The sequence below is a fragment of the Schistosoma mansoni genome, chromosome W (genome assembly GCF_000237925.1).
Source record: "Schistosoma mansoni strain Puerto Rico chromosome W, complete genome".
NCBI classification, from domain to species: Eukaryota; Metazoa; Platyhelminthes; class Trematoda; order Strigeidida; family Schistosomatidae; genus Schistosoma; species Schistosoma mansoni.
In genome coordinates this window covers 19346411-19363582 of record NC_031502.1, presented here as the reverse complement: position 1 = coordinate 19363582, position 17172 = coordinate 19346411, and the positions used below count along the sequence as shown (strand labels likewise).

At 33.7% G+C, this 17172-nt stretch overlaps 1 protein-coding gene across 1 annotated transcript in view; it reads left to right on the top strand.

The window, feature by feature from the left end:
• The window catches only part of Smp_128360 (putative malic enzyme), a gene marked incomplete at its 5' end in the record, with an annotated part of 36829 nt that extends 33078 nt beyond the window's left edge, over window positions 1-3751 (top strand). Inside the window, 2 exons of the mRNA XM_018788887.1 lie at window positions 244-426; window positions 2873-3751. Of these exons, the coding sequence (XP_018654385.1) occupies window positions 244-426; window positions 2873-3130 (441 nt within the window). The remainder of the gene's footprint in view (window positions 1-243; window positions 427-2872) is intronic.
• Window positions 3752-17172: the final 13421 nt, after the last annotated feature.

Sequence of the window (17172 nt, the reverse complement as noted above, 5' to 3'; positions counted from 1 at the left end):
AACCCCAAGGTAAACCGGATTTATTAATGATCGTTATAAAATCAATTTTTTTTTATTTCTCGTGTTGTTTAATAAGTGGTGTGTGTGATCTCATTTTCGAACACCAAATCCACCTTGCAATAGACATACAAATCCCTGTAGCAGTTAGTTTCAACTTTATTGTTAACAACTTGCTTTTTTAACATTAAACATTTTCTGTGACTGGGTGACGTGTATTTAACTTGAATTTGTTTGGTTTTTAAGGGTCGATGTGTATTCGCTGGCGGTTCACCCTTCAATGATGTTCTGCTTAAAGTTTCTGGAAAAGAAGTGCATTTCCAACCCGGTCAATGCAATAATTCTTACATTTTCCCCGGTGTGGGACTTGCCATTACACTGTGTCAAATTCGTCCAGTTTTACAAGAACTTTTCGTAATCGCTGCTGAAGTAAGCTTCTTGTTTTACTGACTTGTTCTAATGACCTTGCGTGTGGCTAACCGTGTCGTCACAAACGTTTTTCCTTACGCTTGTTACACTTCGTGGAGGAGTTATAGGCCTCCCACCAGCATTTTCCACTCAACTCTGTCCTGGGCAATTGTTTCCAGCTGTTGTTCATCGTTTTCATGTCTGCATCCGATTCCTAACTCAATGTCTTCTTTAGTCTTCCTCTCCGTCTCCATTCAGGGTTCCAAGTTAGCTCTTACTTCGTGATCCAGTTTAATTATTTCTGTAATATATGTTCTATCCGCCTCCAACAATTTTTCTTAATCTCCTCCTCAGTTAGAAGCTGGTCTGTTTTCTCTCACAGTAGGCTGTTGTTTATGGCATCCGGCCAATGGATATTGAGTATCTCACGTAGACACTTGTTTTAAATACTTGTACCTTTCCGATGATGGTTATGGTAGGTCTTCAAATGTCAGCTCCGTACAGCAGAACTGTTTTGACGTTCGTACTAAAGATTTTGACTTTGATATTGGCTGACAGCTGTTTTGAGTTCCATTTGTTCTTCAACTGCAGGAATGCTTGTATCTAATTGGTTCCACTTGATGCAAGTACTCACAGCTGTTTTTCATTCCCGCTGCTATTTGACTGGTCTGGTCCCCCATATTATGCTGACATTCCATGTACTGATGTTATTTGTTGCTCTGGTTGTCAGAAGTAGCATCGGCTTCCGAAGAATCCGAGCCTTCTCGATGAGGCGTCATAACTCTTCTAAATGAAGACCATTCAAGTCCTTGGACAGAGTTTCAATAGTTAAAGTGGTTTCTCGTGATTAGTTTCTTCTAGCGAGAATTTTTACATAATAGAGTTCGTGACTCCATGTCTAACCCTCGTTCGTTATCCGGGTTTGAGACCGTCAGTAGCCGTAGAAGAGCTACCGACGGATTTATATGGTTATTTACTTCTGTTTTTCTTATTTTGCGACATCAGTAGGTACAATGATTGTTAATTTTATTGGCTGTTAAAGTTTGAAAAATTGTCTGGATTCCTTTGTCACTCTTTTATTTACGATCTCTACATTATAAGCAAAGATGGATAGTGCCTAGTTAAGTGGAATCCAGGACGCGCGTTTCGTCTTATTTGAGACTGTTCAGCTATATGTACCTGCATCTCAGAGTTGGTGTTCAACTATGAAGGCGAAACGCACGTCCTGGATTCCACTGCTAGCCACAATTCATCTTTGCTTATGATTCTTGTGAATTAAGGCAATGTGGAAGCAACGCACACAGTATGCACATATGCCAATAATAGACTAATCAATTGCAGTCCTAAACATTATTGGAAAGATTCAAACAAACAATACCAAGTGAATTTGGATCTCTACATTTCTATTCAAATTCATACTCACAGGCGTTAGCTTTATTTTAAACATAGTAGCTATTACTTTGGCCTGTTAAATTTTCCCTGTATTTTAATTGATATCATGAAGCGATCAATGTTATACAATCAGTGAAGACCAGGAAGCAGTGGTCGGCGTTTCGTCCTAGTATGGCGCTCCTCCGCAGTGCTAATTTCACGGTCCTGCATACATAACTGTATGGTCTAACATTGATCGGTTCACGATCTCGATAAAAACTTAACATATACCACAACCCTGTACTAATAATTATCATATGCTCTCTAGTGTTTAGTCTCGATAAGTGATTCTCGGAGTTCTAATGAGAAGTCGTGATCAGTGGAGTTCAAAGGTGTCTCGCGTCAGGCGGTTACCCATCGAAGACTTTGGGAGATGGTCGCGCAATATCTTGAATTGGTTAAAGTTAGACATTAAAACTGTTGGGTGCCGTTTCAGTAGTCTGGAAGTTGAATGTTCGCGCGCGGGATCGTGGATGCGCACTGTTGAGGAGTCTCATGTTGGGGTGAAACAGCCATCCAGTGCTTCCGGGTTTTTCATGGTAGTCTAACATTGATCGGTTCATGATTTCAATTTAAGCCCAACAATCTCCACAACCTCATGCTAATAACTTTCCTGTATTTGTTGGGAGTTGTATTATTCCGTCTTTTATTCCTGGGTCTGCATAAATGACAATGAATATATGTTCTAGATTCGTCGTAATGCACACATTTTCCAAGTAGCTCGTTTGTGATGTTCAAATTATGAAAAATACCCTGTTTTTATTCCTATCTGCTCAAAGAACATTCAAATCGTAAAAGGAAAACAGTCCTTGGCGAAAAACGAAACAGTAGAGATAACATCGATGAATAGGATTTGTTTGTTCCATTATGAGTTGAAGAAAATAAGAATCAAGTTCAAAGTGATAATATAGAGCAGATGGACTTCATGATTAAAGGCAAAAATAATATATAACAACTTAGTGCAGTAAGGAAAAAATAGCTTAAAATCCGATCGTGCTTCTACTGTTGTTCATTTCTTTGTTTCTAAAAATTTTAGTGTTTAGCAGGTCAAGTCGACGAAAAAGATTTGGATGTCGGTCGTGTATTCCCACCGTTAAGAGATATACGCAATGTTTCGTTGGCTATAGCAGTACGTGTTGCAGAATATGCTTACTCAAAAGGTATTTGCCATTATGAACCACAACCTAAGGATATTGAATTATATTTGTCTCAAAAGATGTATGATCCAAATTATATACCAGTTATGCCTGAAGTATACGATTGGCCACTTGGTGTCACTGATGCAGTCTCATAAAGATTGGAATTTTCAAAAATGAAATAACTTCATTTCAGTGCAGAGTATTAGAGTTTCAAACACTACATTTCTCACCTTTCTATCACCACTAAATGTCCTCTAATTTTTTTCATTATAGAGTTCGTTCATTGTTTACCTTTTTCGTCTCAATAGTAGCATGGCTATATTTTAGGGTAATTTAGCCAACGTACTATTCATTAATTCGATTTCATTTTGTGATGTATTTCTTTCCTTTTATCAAAACAGTTTATGATTTTACTCCTGTAAGATTACTGAGGATACTACTGCAATATTACCTGTAACATTTCGGTTATAGTGTTTTAATTGTGCTTTTTTGTCTACTAATGTTTCCAGTTTATCTTGTCCAAGATTTTGTCTTCTTTTTATAAAGTCAAATTCACTTCTTTTGTTGAAAAACGAATTGTTGTTGTCTCTAATAGTTAAGATTAGCCAGCAGTCGATAGAAGCTTAATGTTGGTCTTGATCCCTGTTATCAATCATTAACGATTTGTCTGTTGTCAGTGGTTAAGTCATGAGCAAACGCTAATGATAACTAAAAATAGGACGAGTAAAGCTCATTTAGTTAAAATAGAATTACTATTTTAGAAGAGAGTCGAAAAAAGGCGTAGTGATGTAATCAATAGAGAGAAAGAGTTTAATAAAAATTTGTAATGTGACAAAAAAACGTCTGTGTGATTAGGGAAACGGTTGTTTATGTGTCTAAGTATTCATTTTTAATGCGTTACTATCGTCGTCGCATTGGTTCATGCACCTGTCTCTATCTTAAGTGTGTAACAACATTGATATTCATGGAGTATGTGTAATGTGTTAATAAGCATAGATCAAACTTAACTCATTATTGTGAAGTTTTTTTTAATGTAGGTAGTTATTTGTGTACTTAACTCGTCAGTTTCAGCGCTAGGCTCGTTAAGCTTGGCGGCTCTTAAAATTAGTTAAGTTTTCGAGACCAGTGGCATCGCATTCTATACGGAATCTAAAGTTACTGGACTACGTCTCGCAGGTACTCACTGCCAGACATTCAAAACAGCTATCTGTGGCTTTTGTTTTCTAATCCATGATAAAAGTTCTCTTACTTCTTATCACCCTACTAACAAATTAACCAAGTAGTTTGTGGAAGATATCGTTTTAATTTATTTTACTCCTGTTGATTTTAGTTTTCGGGGAGACTGTGTTTTTCATCAGTTTATTTGATTTTATTCTTTTACTCAGATTTGAAAGGCTAGTCTTTCCTCATTAGTTCACTTTATCGAATAAAACAGAGGTGGTCACCCCTTAGATCCATCCAATTTGTCATTTCGGTTGACATAAATGCAATCATAGTGCATTCGTAAATCGTCTTTCTACAGAAACTAAAATGGGTATTTCGTTCAAAGACCTTATTTAGTCATACATATAACCTGTGAACTTTATTTGTCCTAATTTTTTTAGGAAGATGGTCTTTATTGATTCGTATGTTTGAAAAACAGTATATGCTCCCTGAACCACAGGTTTTATGGCGAAAGTTTTCACACTCACACTTTATGCTATTAATGTCTGCTAGGATATCTAAACACAGTTTTATTTCCATACAAAATTTTCATTTTGAATATCCATATAAAAAATATGCATACTTCTGTTATGAAGTAAGAAATGGCCGTATGCCAATTTGTTATGATTTCATGTCCGGCTTTTTATCACGTAATTTATCCACCAATCGAAATACAACTTTTCCAATCTTAACACTGTGCCAAATCAATGACGTTCAATGAGCAGTCTAACGTCCTTATTGGTCCCTTGTACGCCTAGCCCTTCCAATTGAGTCCAGAACACCATTTACCGCTTCTGCTATACGTATCATTTATTTCAAGCATACTCGGTTTATATACCAAACAGACAGACCACGCCATGAAAAAGGAAATAATATTTGTACAACATCAAGCCAAATGTGGGTGTGAACGTGGGATACAGTAATCAATAAAGTGAATATAATTTAGGAATAGTAAATCGTATAATAATAATTTATAGGTCAAAATAAAGCTTATAATAACATGAATATAGATATACACAATCTAATTACTCAATAGTTAAACAATAAGAATATATGTAGAATAATCGTCCATTAATAGGTCCTGGGCGTTACCCGTACTTATGTTTTCACTAAGATATAACAACTTCGACTACAGTTAATTTGCTTAATTGCTATTTCGAGATTATGTTGTTCATTAATAAGATGTACTCTTAAATCCTGTAAATTCAGCAAATTTTTCTTAGTGGATCCGATATTTGTATTTCATTTGTTTGCATCGTATAGCATATATATTTTTTGGGAAGAAAATATAAGCGTTCATTAGGATAACACGTTTAATAAGCTTTACATCGTAATATTTAAGCGTTATCTCTTTATTAAGATTTCTCCAAGTATTGTCGAGCAGTAGGTGACAGCATGTAAACTATTGAAAAATCCGTCGTTTTATGTGGTGCCACTCAAAATCTCTGAATTGTAATTAAGTAAACGAAACAAGAATTTTTTGTCGAAAGAGAACTTGTTGAGTTTTGCCCAGGCGTTCATATGTGGATTTATGGTATGGATAGATACTACGCTGACAATAATCGACATAGCTGATTGCATAAGACAACAAAAAAGTAAATACAGTTCCAAACTAAAAAATCAATTTTGAAATGCACTAAGAAAACTAGTTGTATGATTCGTCAGCCTCCCAAACTAAGCAAGTCTAACCAATCAATTTTTAAATCCAAAGGACAAGCTACATTTTTATGAGAAATAAGATAAATTTGGAGAAAAACTGATTTAAAGTTACAGCCTTAAGATAGGTTTGTTCTCTGATGATAGGATAAGAAGTTATTGAAATACCCTAGGGTTCTGTTCAATTTTTAATCTGGAGAAGTTAACTTGTTCAGAATTCACTCTAACGCAACTTTCAGTGGTTGGAGGCAATCGGTAGGAGCTCTACACTTATAATTCATCCGAGAACTTCCGTTTTTATTATTATCCATTATTTTATAAAATATCCGGTTATATATGAACGTTATTGAATTTATCCCTGTTATTGTCAAATTGCGAAATTTGTGGATTGAATTCACATCTTATATTCAATAAAAAGGGCACTCATGTTGACGAAATAATCTACTTGATTACCTCACATTTTGTTCAATAATGATATCAATAAAATGTGGAAAATCAACTTAGTTAAGCATGATCAAAGATAAACAATTTTATTTTTGAAGTCACTATGTTGAGATCTCTGGATTAGTTACAAACACACTTCGCTAAAAGCTAGGCAATTATACTATAGAGTCGTTTCATGGTCTTAAATCAATAATAGACTCCTGTAATATAATTGAATGGTAGTTTTCTCTCCTTTTAGACTCCGAATAGAACTTCTCATTAACCTCAGAGTGACGATAGGGTTTTGCAAAATATGGTTCGTTAACTGAAAAATCATTACCTTCATTGAGTAGCTGGGAGGAGGCTATCTTATCTGATGGGCATTTGTGTTGGTATCTACTCGGTATGATTCCAAGTTCACTGTAAAGGCCCTCGCCAATAGTTTTAGTTTAGCTATTAAGTACGGCTTTCCCATCGTACCCGTTTGACTGAATTGGCTGAGGTATATGTCATCGTTATGGAAGGACATAAGTTCAAGGCAGTCAGAACTAATCTAACGGAGAAGACGAGGTTGTAGAGTAGAAAGAATGTAGTAACTGTATTATAGGTCAAGTAATTGTGTAGAGAATATTTAAAAATTAAATCTCCTTGAAATTTTACATTAACATTTATACTACTAATAAGCAGTGTACATATGTATACTTCTATATACTGAACTTGATCACATCACTTGTAGCATTAGTTCATCGACTAGTCTCTTGTTTATTTTGTTCACGTCATGTATGCTGAATTACGTCAAATGTTTTTAATAAAAGTTGAATTCAGACCCTGTCTAAACTACGAAGAAATAGTAAGAAAGTATGGAAAGGATTTTATTTGGACATCTGTTCTCAGAAAAACCTTATCTATTATTAGCTAATATTATGAACACGTTTTATTCAAGCTACTGTTAATCGATGTTCAAAGGACACACGTGATTTTTGATTAAAAATATTTAAGAGAAGAAAATTAGTAAAACCAGTGACATAGATGTTATATAAGTTTAGAACTTTACAAACTCCTAGTAAGCGGACTGTTGGATAATCAGAAAATTAGTAATTATTCTTTAGTATACTAGATATTTGAGATGTCAACACATGTACTTACTTGTTAAGAAGCATATTGGTTACTTACATCTTATTACTAGTTATATAATCCCTTTTTCCCAGAGCTTATTAAGTATATTCCAGAAAAATAATCTTTGTTAGATGAAAATGTTCATTTCAAAGACTCTTAAAATCTTCGACATTTTTCATATTTTTTTCATGGAGTTATATTTCATAGAACTCTAGTCACTTCATAAAGTACCGTCTCATGACGCGAACAGTTTTGTGTTAACCTATACCTGAAGGAATAACTATGCGAGTATATGAAACTCAAGTTGAAATCCCTACTTAAAACCGCAATAACAGGGGCCAATAATTGTAAGTAGAGATTAAATGTGGCTAGCAGTGGATTCCAGAACGCACGTAATAATAAGAAAGCCAAAAGAATTTCAATAAATGTAAAGCGTAACGACCCAACATAAATAATTGAGTACTATTTGGAAAACTCAGTGAGTTGATTTTATCAAACAGCCTGTATAACCACTATAATCCCAATAATGAATTACATGCACGCGAATGGAGGAAGATAAAGTGTTTCAGTAAAATTTTGATGTCGGTTCGTAGTAATTTATGTAACTGTAGGATGCTCTCATTGATAATAATCACAGTATTTTGGATAATGATTATTTTATTATTAGTTAATTTTGATGTAGAAAAGCCCTATCGTTAAGCTGAAATACCCAAGCGTATCGATAATTAAAACATTGATGTATTTCAGAGATTCTGAATCAGTCAATCATTTCACTGTTCATAACTATTATTTTCAATTAAATACTTAAGAAATGGTTCGCAATATATTTGTATAGATATTATCCAAATCTTATAATGTAATGTTACTGAAATAGCATATGAACTGCACTAATTTTCAAACTCACCTCGTTATCATTACACCACTGGCTACGAAATCAGTAGTTAACTGGGAATTTTCCGATGTATCCTAACAGAGAATGGATTAAAACCTGTTTTATAACGGTCAGCTATGAGGGATGTTGCACTTCCAGTGGTTAATGAGATTTCACATTTCAACTTTCAACCAAGTTTTGCTCTAGATTTTCATTAGAATCTCTAGGTGTTCTCTTGTGAATTTCTATTCATCGACAAACAGTTTTCTGCATGAATTCAAACGACAGTAATTTCAGAAGAATGCTCTTTTACTAACCTGTCATCAGAACTGTACATTCAGTTAGTGATTTTAAAAAATGATAGCCATTAACAAGAGTCAAAGGTTATTTCCAAATAATAATAAACCTATTTCAAATTTAAAACCAAGGCAGAAAACATATCATAGAATTAAATAACTTAGTCTTATGTACTAAAAAGGGATTATGCATACACTTAGTCATTAATATTTTACAGTAATATGCTCAAAAGTAAGATCTCAGGTTGTGAGACATTCTGTCTTTTAAGTGGGATTGTATCTAGAACATCCAAAGACAAGAGACAGAATTGTTGCAAAGTACTATAATCTAGCCTGATAGTAGATGGAAAACAAGATTCTTTTACGTTCAAACTTATGAGATAAATCTACAAGAACGGGGGGATAAATCAGTCAATCAAGAAAATATAAACACTGAATCATTTTTCATGTGATAATCATTATTACACAGATAGTACTATACTTAAATATGAATACTATTGTGAGAATAATTTCTAGAACATCTTATTTCTGATTATTTTATTTAAGGATATTTCTTAAACATATGATGATGAATTTATTCCCATTTCTGTTGTGAGTTGAAAATCTAGTGTTCCTGCCCTTCCCCTTTTAAGTCTCTCTCTCGAATTTTGATAATAAATTCATTCCGTTATAATTAAGAAATTCGATCTAACCATCACAATTCAAGCCAATAAAACCTATCTTAAATATACTACTGTCTTGTAAAATAAAGTTATGGAAACTTTGTTTTCCAAAACTTATGATGTCGACCTTATTGCCTTCAAAGAACTCTGGATTTGGGGTGAAACACGTCCTATCTCTGTTTCTTTTTTTTCTAAATATCCCTAGAAGACCCCAGAAGTTAGATTCTTTAGTTATCCTGTCATTTTACGCGTTGCCAAAATTATATACATAACTTTATGACGGATCAAATGACTTTATGAGCTGTGTCTGTTGTGAATGGTCGTCTGGAATGACTGTAGTTAATGCATCCTAGTGGCGACTTCTCGTAGATCTGGATTACTGATGTAAAATATTTCCAATAAGCGGATGTCAAAAGACAGAATAACTTTTCAGGGAAATCATGGGTCGTTTAATATAACAAAATTACCCACTTATATGTAAAATGTTTTGCACAAAGTGAACATGATCAAAATTGATTTAAAAAGTAAATAATTGCCTTATGCTTATTTCACAGGTCATTAGCCAACCTATGAAATCAAGATATGATCATCAGGCCTACATATTACTCCGTATATAATACAGGAAGTTTTCCCAAAGTTAACTCAGTAATCATGATTTGGAGATTGGAAACTATAAAAGACCACAAACGTTCAGTGTTTTCATAAATGGTTTCCCTGGCCTTGGACAATACTTTCAGTATTTACAGCCTCTAAAACAACTTGATCCACTTGAAAAGAGATAATCTATCAATTCATTATCTCTATACATAGCTCTAAATATTTTATGAACTTCTGATCGTTTTTATTAATTTTTTTTCTGAGATTCCAAGTAGCTCGGTTTACGTCTTAGTAAGTATACTCTTAGCTACCGTAATGTTGAATATAAAGGACTCATAAACTATATGTTAGTAAAGTATGTATTGAAACGTAATATGAACTTCTCAAAGTACCTATACTTTTGCATAAAGTTTCAGACAACTATTTTTAAAATATTTTCCTGTCAACCTACTGAATAGATCGTGTAATTCGATACAAATTTACTCATGAGTGGTTTATTAGGATTTTACAAATTTATCTTATATCCAGGGTTGGTTAGAATAAATTTTACATACCATCTGTTGTCTGTTTCAAGCAATTTTCATTGATTAATCGTATTATTGATAAGATTCGGTTTTATCAAAAGAAAATAGCCACATTTCCAATGAATAAAATCATAGGGATTCTCTAATCGCAAAACAGATTACTTCATATCGTTCATTGTATCCAAAGATATGTTTAACTAGATGTAATAAGTCACTAGGCTTCAATTCAATTTGTATATCTCTACCGCTTGATTCAGAACATTTAACCTATTATAATTAAACGTGCATGAAATTCCAATTCTTTCCTACTTAATATTTCTAAAAGCTACTGAATGTTAAACGACTTATGAGTATCTTTACCATTAGGTTACTACATTTCTTACCACCTAAGTTATCTTTGTAAGTAGTGATATTCCCGTTATTTCTGATTATCATTCAGAAATCTTTACTTTTTTCAGTAAAATAATCCTCTATATCAACGTTTCCTATAATGACTTAGCATGACTATAATGGTTTATGAATGATTAACAACCAATTAACTCATTTCACTACACAACTTATTCAGTCCGGTATATCATCAGCAAATCATAGTTTCGAAAAATTACTGTAAATATGTTACGAAACTAAAGTAGAATAAAAATATTAAATATCGTCTTCTGGTTCCTCGGTTTTAGCATACTATCTCTGTCTCTAGTCCCTTGAGAATAAGGAAACACTCGAAGTTAGACAATTATTTTGAAGATCCGTGTGGTGTATGCTACTTATGTTGACAGATATAAGTAGTACGTAAAACCAGTCGGAAGTAGAATGCATGCCAGCAGAAGATTGAGATTTAATTGAAGAAAACAGAAAGGGAAACAGGAATAAATTTTAATAACAATAGAATTGAAGGAATCATGAAGCATGTAAGGGACAACTGATGGGTGATGTGCGAATTATGTAATTTTGCATTTTAAAAAATTGGTCTTCCTCACCTTAGTCTTCGTTCACTACAGGTGAACTAAGGAGGAGATTACATTTATTTTGACAGCCAACGTATTTAAACAGATGTGGCTAGGATTTGTTTATAACTATTTTTTTGTTCTCACTTCTGAATCTCGTCCAATGCACATTTCCTACACATAAATAATCATACTCAAGCATACAGACTAATCAATTAACTGAAAATTCCTATCTTATTGATATCACAACAGTACATATTTAGCTGTAAAGTTTAACTTTATTGAGATGCAAATCAAGATCATCATGACTCAACAATAATTAGTTCACAGTACTTCATGTCGCAACATTATAATATCCCTTCCTTTATAGCATTTTCATTTTGACACTGTTCACTAACCAGTAAGATTCAATCACCAAAGTAAATGTTCGGTAAAACACATCTACTTATATTTGAACCGAATATATTCATTATTAAAATGTTGTAGACAGATGTTTTATTTTAGAGTCCTTTTTTAAAACAAATCTACAAATGCGCAGTTCTCCCATGCAGCAATGTACCAACGTATAATCATTTTAAGTAAATATCATAGAATAATATGTGAAGTGAATACCCTTCTCCCTTTGGACCATATACATGTATGAATATAACAAAGTACTTTAAAAATCCTCTGACATTTCATTACTGGCATCAAAAAAATTCAGTTCACTTATTTTGTCCATTTGTGCTTTGAGCTCATCGACTGAGACTCTTCTCATTTTGGGTGCGTGTATGTAAGATTGTAATGGGATCTTTTTCAAAATGATTTTTTTAATAAAATGTATCTGAAGTATTCATGGAAGATAAGAGCTCGCCTCGAGACCTAAAAGTCCTGGATTCGATCCTTGACAGGATCATGGATACACGCTGCTGAGGAGTCCCATATTAGGATAAAACAGTTATTTAATGTTTCCTGATCTTTAATGCTTGTCGATTTATTTATTTATTTCAACACATAAATATTGGTACAAGGAAGCACCAGATATATATGCACCACACAAGAAATGTCATTTCGTTTAATTGTGTGAGGGCTATGATACTGCCCGGGTGCCCAGATCAGAACAGGTGGTTTTCTTAGGTGGCCACACCCCGAGTCTTTGACCCAAAGGTCTGATCCACAAGGCAGTGGAGCATCGTAAGGAGATGTATACGTCATTTGTTCCCTCAGAATACTGGAGCCCATGTGCACCATTGGTTTGGAATCAGGGTTTCCCTACTGCCCTAGGTGGACTTTCCGTGTCCACCAACCCGGTTAAAGCTCCGGACATTCGCTTTTCGTTCTCTCAATTTCGTGAACAACACCCCCACTACGAGAAGGTAGTGCTTGTAGAACTTGGGTTAATAGCAATAACATTCAACAATCTTCACAAACGTCTATAGGGATATTCATAAATGGTTGATAAAGTCATTGGGTAAATTTGTAAGAAATCATAACACCAAGAGGAGTATAAAAGTTTGACAACATATCCTCATATCAATCATCAAAAAGTTCGACCACTAACAAGTCAAATACACTATTACAAATCACAAACTTATCACCTAAATAGTAAGTGACAAGTAAACAAATATGTAACAGACTGCTCTCTATTGTTATAAATGTTATGTTTGTGTCATTACTGACTCCATCACCATCACCATCAACAACACTATCTGATTTCTACCTAACGAGTGAATAATGTATGATAGACAACGGTTGACTCGTTGATAAATAATACACCCTCCGGACAAATTTTCATTTCTTTTCTCCCTCACAAAGAGAATAAAGAAAATAGAAAGGTATGAATCCGTGTAAAACCCAGAAATAAAAAAGTAATACAAACTATTTTTCACCGGAAAACTATTTAATTTTTTTCTTTTTGTTTATAGTTTCACCCGAGTCAATACAAGAAGGGATAAAAGTGAACAGAATGAATAGAAAAGTTTTAACAATGACAACAATCGACATAATTATGATAAACTCATCATAATGAAAAAAGCATTAGTAATCAAGCAAATTATCTCAATCGAAAACAACAATAGTGTAAATTAGTTTGAGTCTCACGTATTTCTTTCTTATTCCCACTTTGAACACAGACAATAGAATAATCACCTTTTTCTTTGCCTTGTTTGAATAGTTTGTTCAGTTTCATTTTTAATAAATATGATCTTTGTTGCATAATAACAATGGTAATGACATTGAAGACAATAGGTAACCACCTGGCATCTTAAATAGTTATCTAGGAAATAAGTGATACAACAATCACCAGACTGTAATTTTGCGTCTTTTCGCTAGTTTCAGTCTTTAATATGAAATATTTTTATTGCCTACAATCCAAATTTAAAGTCAGCTGGCTATCTTTGTGTGGAAAATTATACCAAAAGTTGTGAAGCTGCCGGTTCTCAAATGTCTTCAGAGAATTTTTAAAGCCAGTTAATTTATATTCGAAACTTGTCCAGTGCTGTCTAGAAAAATTCTAGTGGAAGTTAGACTTAAAGTGAATATGTTGTGCGTACTATTGAACCCTTTACTAATAACACTTTACATTTAAATAATTTTTGCAATTCACTCTCCACTGAAACAAAGGAGAAAATTCCTGGAGAAAATTGAATCATTCTGAGAACTGATTACTATTATTAAGTTTCAATTTTCAGTCCTTACAATAGTAGTTTACGGTATATCTACCAATAGCTAATTTGACAATCTGTATAACTCATTATATTCACTTGTAGAAATGTTTTGTTGTTTAATTAGGTATTTAAAAACTAAGTTAGCGGCTGTTGTCTAGTGTCCCGGTAACTCGGATGAACATAAAACATTATTCGACAACTTCCAACAATTTAAAATATATGTTTACTTCCAACTGTAGTGAGAGAATAAACAAAATGACATTGTATGTACGAATGATAATTGTTGTGTCTGACAATATTGACTGGGGAAATCCTTAGCTAACTTGTGAGTGGTAAAGAAAACCAAAGACTGATTATATGTATTCATTCGACCCCCGGAAGAAACCCAAATGATATATGCATACATTACCTTCTTAAATTGTATTTTGATAGTTAGATTAATAATTAGACTTGTATAGTTTAAATGAACAGTATTTGACATTAGTTAATCAATAATTTACTACATGAACATATTTACAATATCATACTGATCGACTTTCACGCTGACTTGATTTTACTCTTTTGATCGTGTTATATCAATAGCTATCATCAAACCCTCAGAAACTTGTTACCTGAAAAAGTCTATTGAAATAGAAAACCGACTTGGAAACAGCAGTCCCTCTACAGCAGATCACTACAAAGTAAGATACCCATCAAAGCAGAATTTTATATAAATATTCTCTGAAATTAACTAATCACCTTGAAAATAATTTAAGATTATAGCTCATTCTGTTTTATTACAGAGAATGATGAGTGATGAATCATTTTAGTAAATGGTGGTATTTTATTAACTTAAACACAATCACCGATGGATCCCGTTATTGGCATTATTTAATTGCAAGTTACCATTGGATGCACTCACAGTCCTTTCCTATTTTTTTCTAAGCACTGACATAAAATTGTGTTGCGATATATTTGTTTTGATTTTTTCCTTATGGTTTTTTTCGACTCCCTTAAATCGATCTGTAAAAATGTTAGACTATCTGAAAAGTATTAGATTCGCGTGTGTCTACATACACAAATACACAAGAATTATGTATGTAGTCAATATTATTCAAGAGGCAAATTTCATTGAGAGGTGTGAGAATTCCAACCTGCCTTGCCCACATGTTTTTGTCTATTTATATTTTTCTCTGCGTTATTCACTCTTTACGTGTAACATTTGTTTTACTTAAATAAATATATATATAAGAAAGTGTGTAGTTAATCCATCCACCACCGTCTTTTCATTTCCGTCAGCCACCCCTTCTCCATCATCATATCTTGATATTCACGAAGCACTAGCAGCAGTAGTGGAAGTAGTAGTAAGAGTATAGAGACGAAAATACGAATAACAATATCAACACCATACCCCACAACTCAATTAAGCGTAATGAAATCATAATCTCATCAAAATGCGGATTGTATGTGAATATACTTGCCTCACTTTTCTTTTTTTACACCTATACTCACTTCTCTTTTTCTCTTAATAATAATCTCCCTTCTTTTTCACTACTTCATGCCTTATAGAACATTTAATACAGATAATGAAGGGAAAGAAAGTGTGGAAGAGAAACCCGCAGAATTTTGTTTGTCGAATCAACTATCTGCCTAATTTAACAGTTACTGCTATCTATTTATCTGTCCAAGAATATCTTTCTTTAACACTCTCACATATGAAAACATGCATACAAACAGTCTGCAATTAACAATTTCAGATATTTCGTCTTTTTCAAAGAGATTTATGATGTAAAATCAAAAACTGAACGTGTTGATCATTGGAAAACTGTTTTTGTCACCCGCATACTTCATGCATAACTAATCTAAGACTAGTTGTTTATATGTGTGCGTGTGTGTTTGTATTCCTATTATAATATGCGGGTTTATCATAGTTTATTATATCATTAGTTTATTAAAGCAAAGGTGTTGTTTAAAATATTTGGTTTATTGAGAAAATTCACCAGTTGAAATAATTAAAGTAAATTTGCTATAAATCACTAAATTTATTGTTGAGTATACATTATTTAATGTACTTACTCTGATCGTCTACCGCAGTTTAATATAAGGCTTGATGATAAAGACAATGCGATTAATAATGCTTAGGAAAATTGGATTACATAATCTTATTATTTACAAGTACAATACCATGTTAATAAACAGAAAGTGACTTTCAGTGAATTCTAAGATATCTTTCAGCAATAGGCTAACGTAATTAGTACAGAGGTTGAGAAATAGTTGGAAGTTATCAGCTGTCCCCAAATGCCATGGTACGGCCGAGAGTGGGGAGAGTCCGCTCTCCCTCTCGAAATGCTCTCACATGGCCACGCATATATAGCCTCTGACAGGAAAGTCCTACTCACTGCTTTCTCGTGGCGAGGGTGTTGTTCACGAAATTGAGAGAACGAAAAGCGAATATCCGGAGCTTTAACCGGGTTGGTGGACACGGAAAGTCCACCTAGGGGAGTTGGGAAACCCTGATTCCAAACCAATGGTGCACATGGGCTCCAGTATTCTGAGGGAACAAATGGCGTACGAACCAATTGTTAGTCACCGGCTATCATGGGACTGCATCTCCTTACGATGCTCCACTGCCTTGTGGATTAGACCGTTAGGTCAGAGGCTCAGGCCACCTGCTTCAGTTTGGGCACTTGGGCAGTATCACAGTCCTCACACAAATCTCATTTGATTTGTGTGGTGCATATATATCCGGTGCCTCCTTGTGCCAATATTTATATGTTTAAATTAATAAATAAATAAATCACTTTTAAACCGTAGGATGCCATTCATGGTATTTTTCTGTGATCTAGAAACAAAAAGTTTCCCGCTGAAAATTTGCCCAATATTAAACTATCTTCTCACTACACTTAAATTGATTGATCGGCCATCCTATTCTCACTTTCTAGTTTCAATAATTATAAAATTTAATGAATGCATTGTTAGCACATTTGAATTCATGAATAACTAATCACTACAGAAAATATCCTTCAGAGCGTCACTTGATACTTCTTCCCAAAATCTTCAAGGAATTATGAGTTGTTGAAAAGATTATTCAAGATTAAGTTGGCTTCTGTGTATTTCCTGATTTTTAATGGTTTTTTAGTTTGTACCTCATCATTGAAAAGCTTAAGTTACAATTATTCAAGTCTCCCAAACTGCTAACCTTTCTGAGATTAATTTCATCAGATGTGATTATGATCCACCAAAAAGCAGATATATTCGCATAACCACCATTTTTGGTTATATTC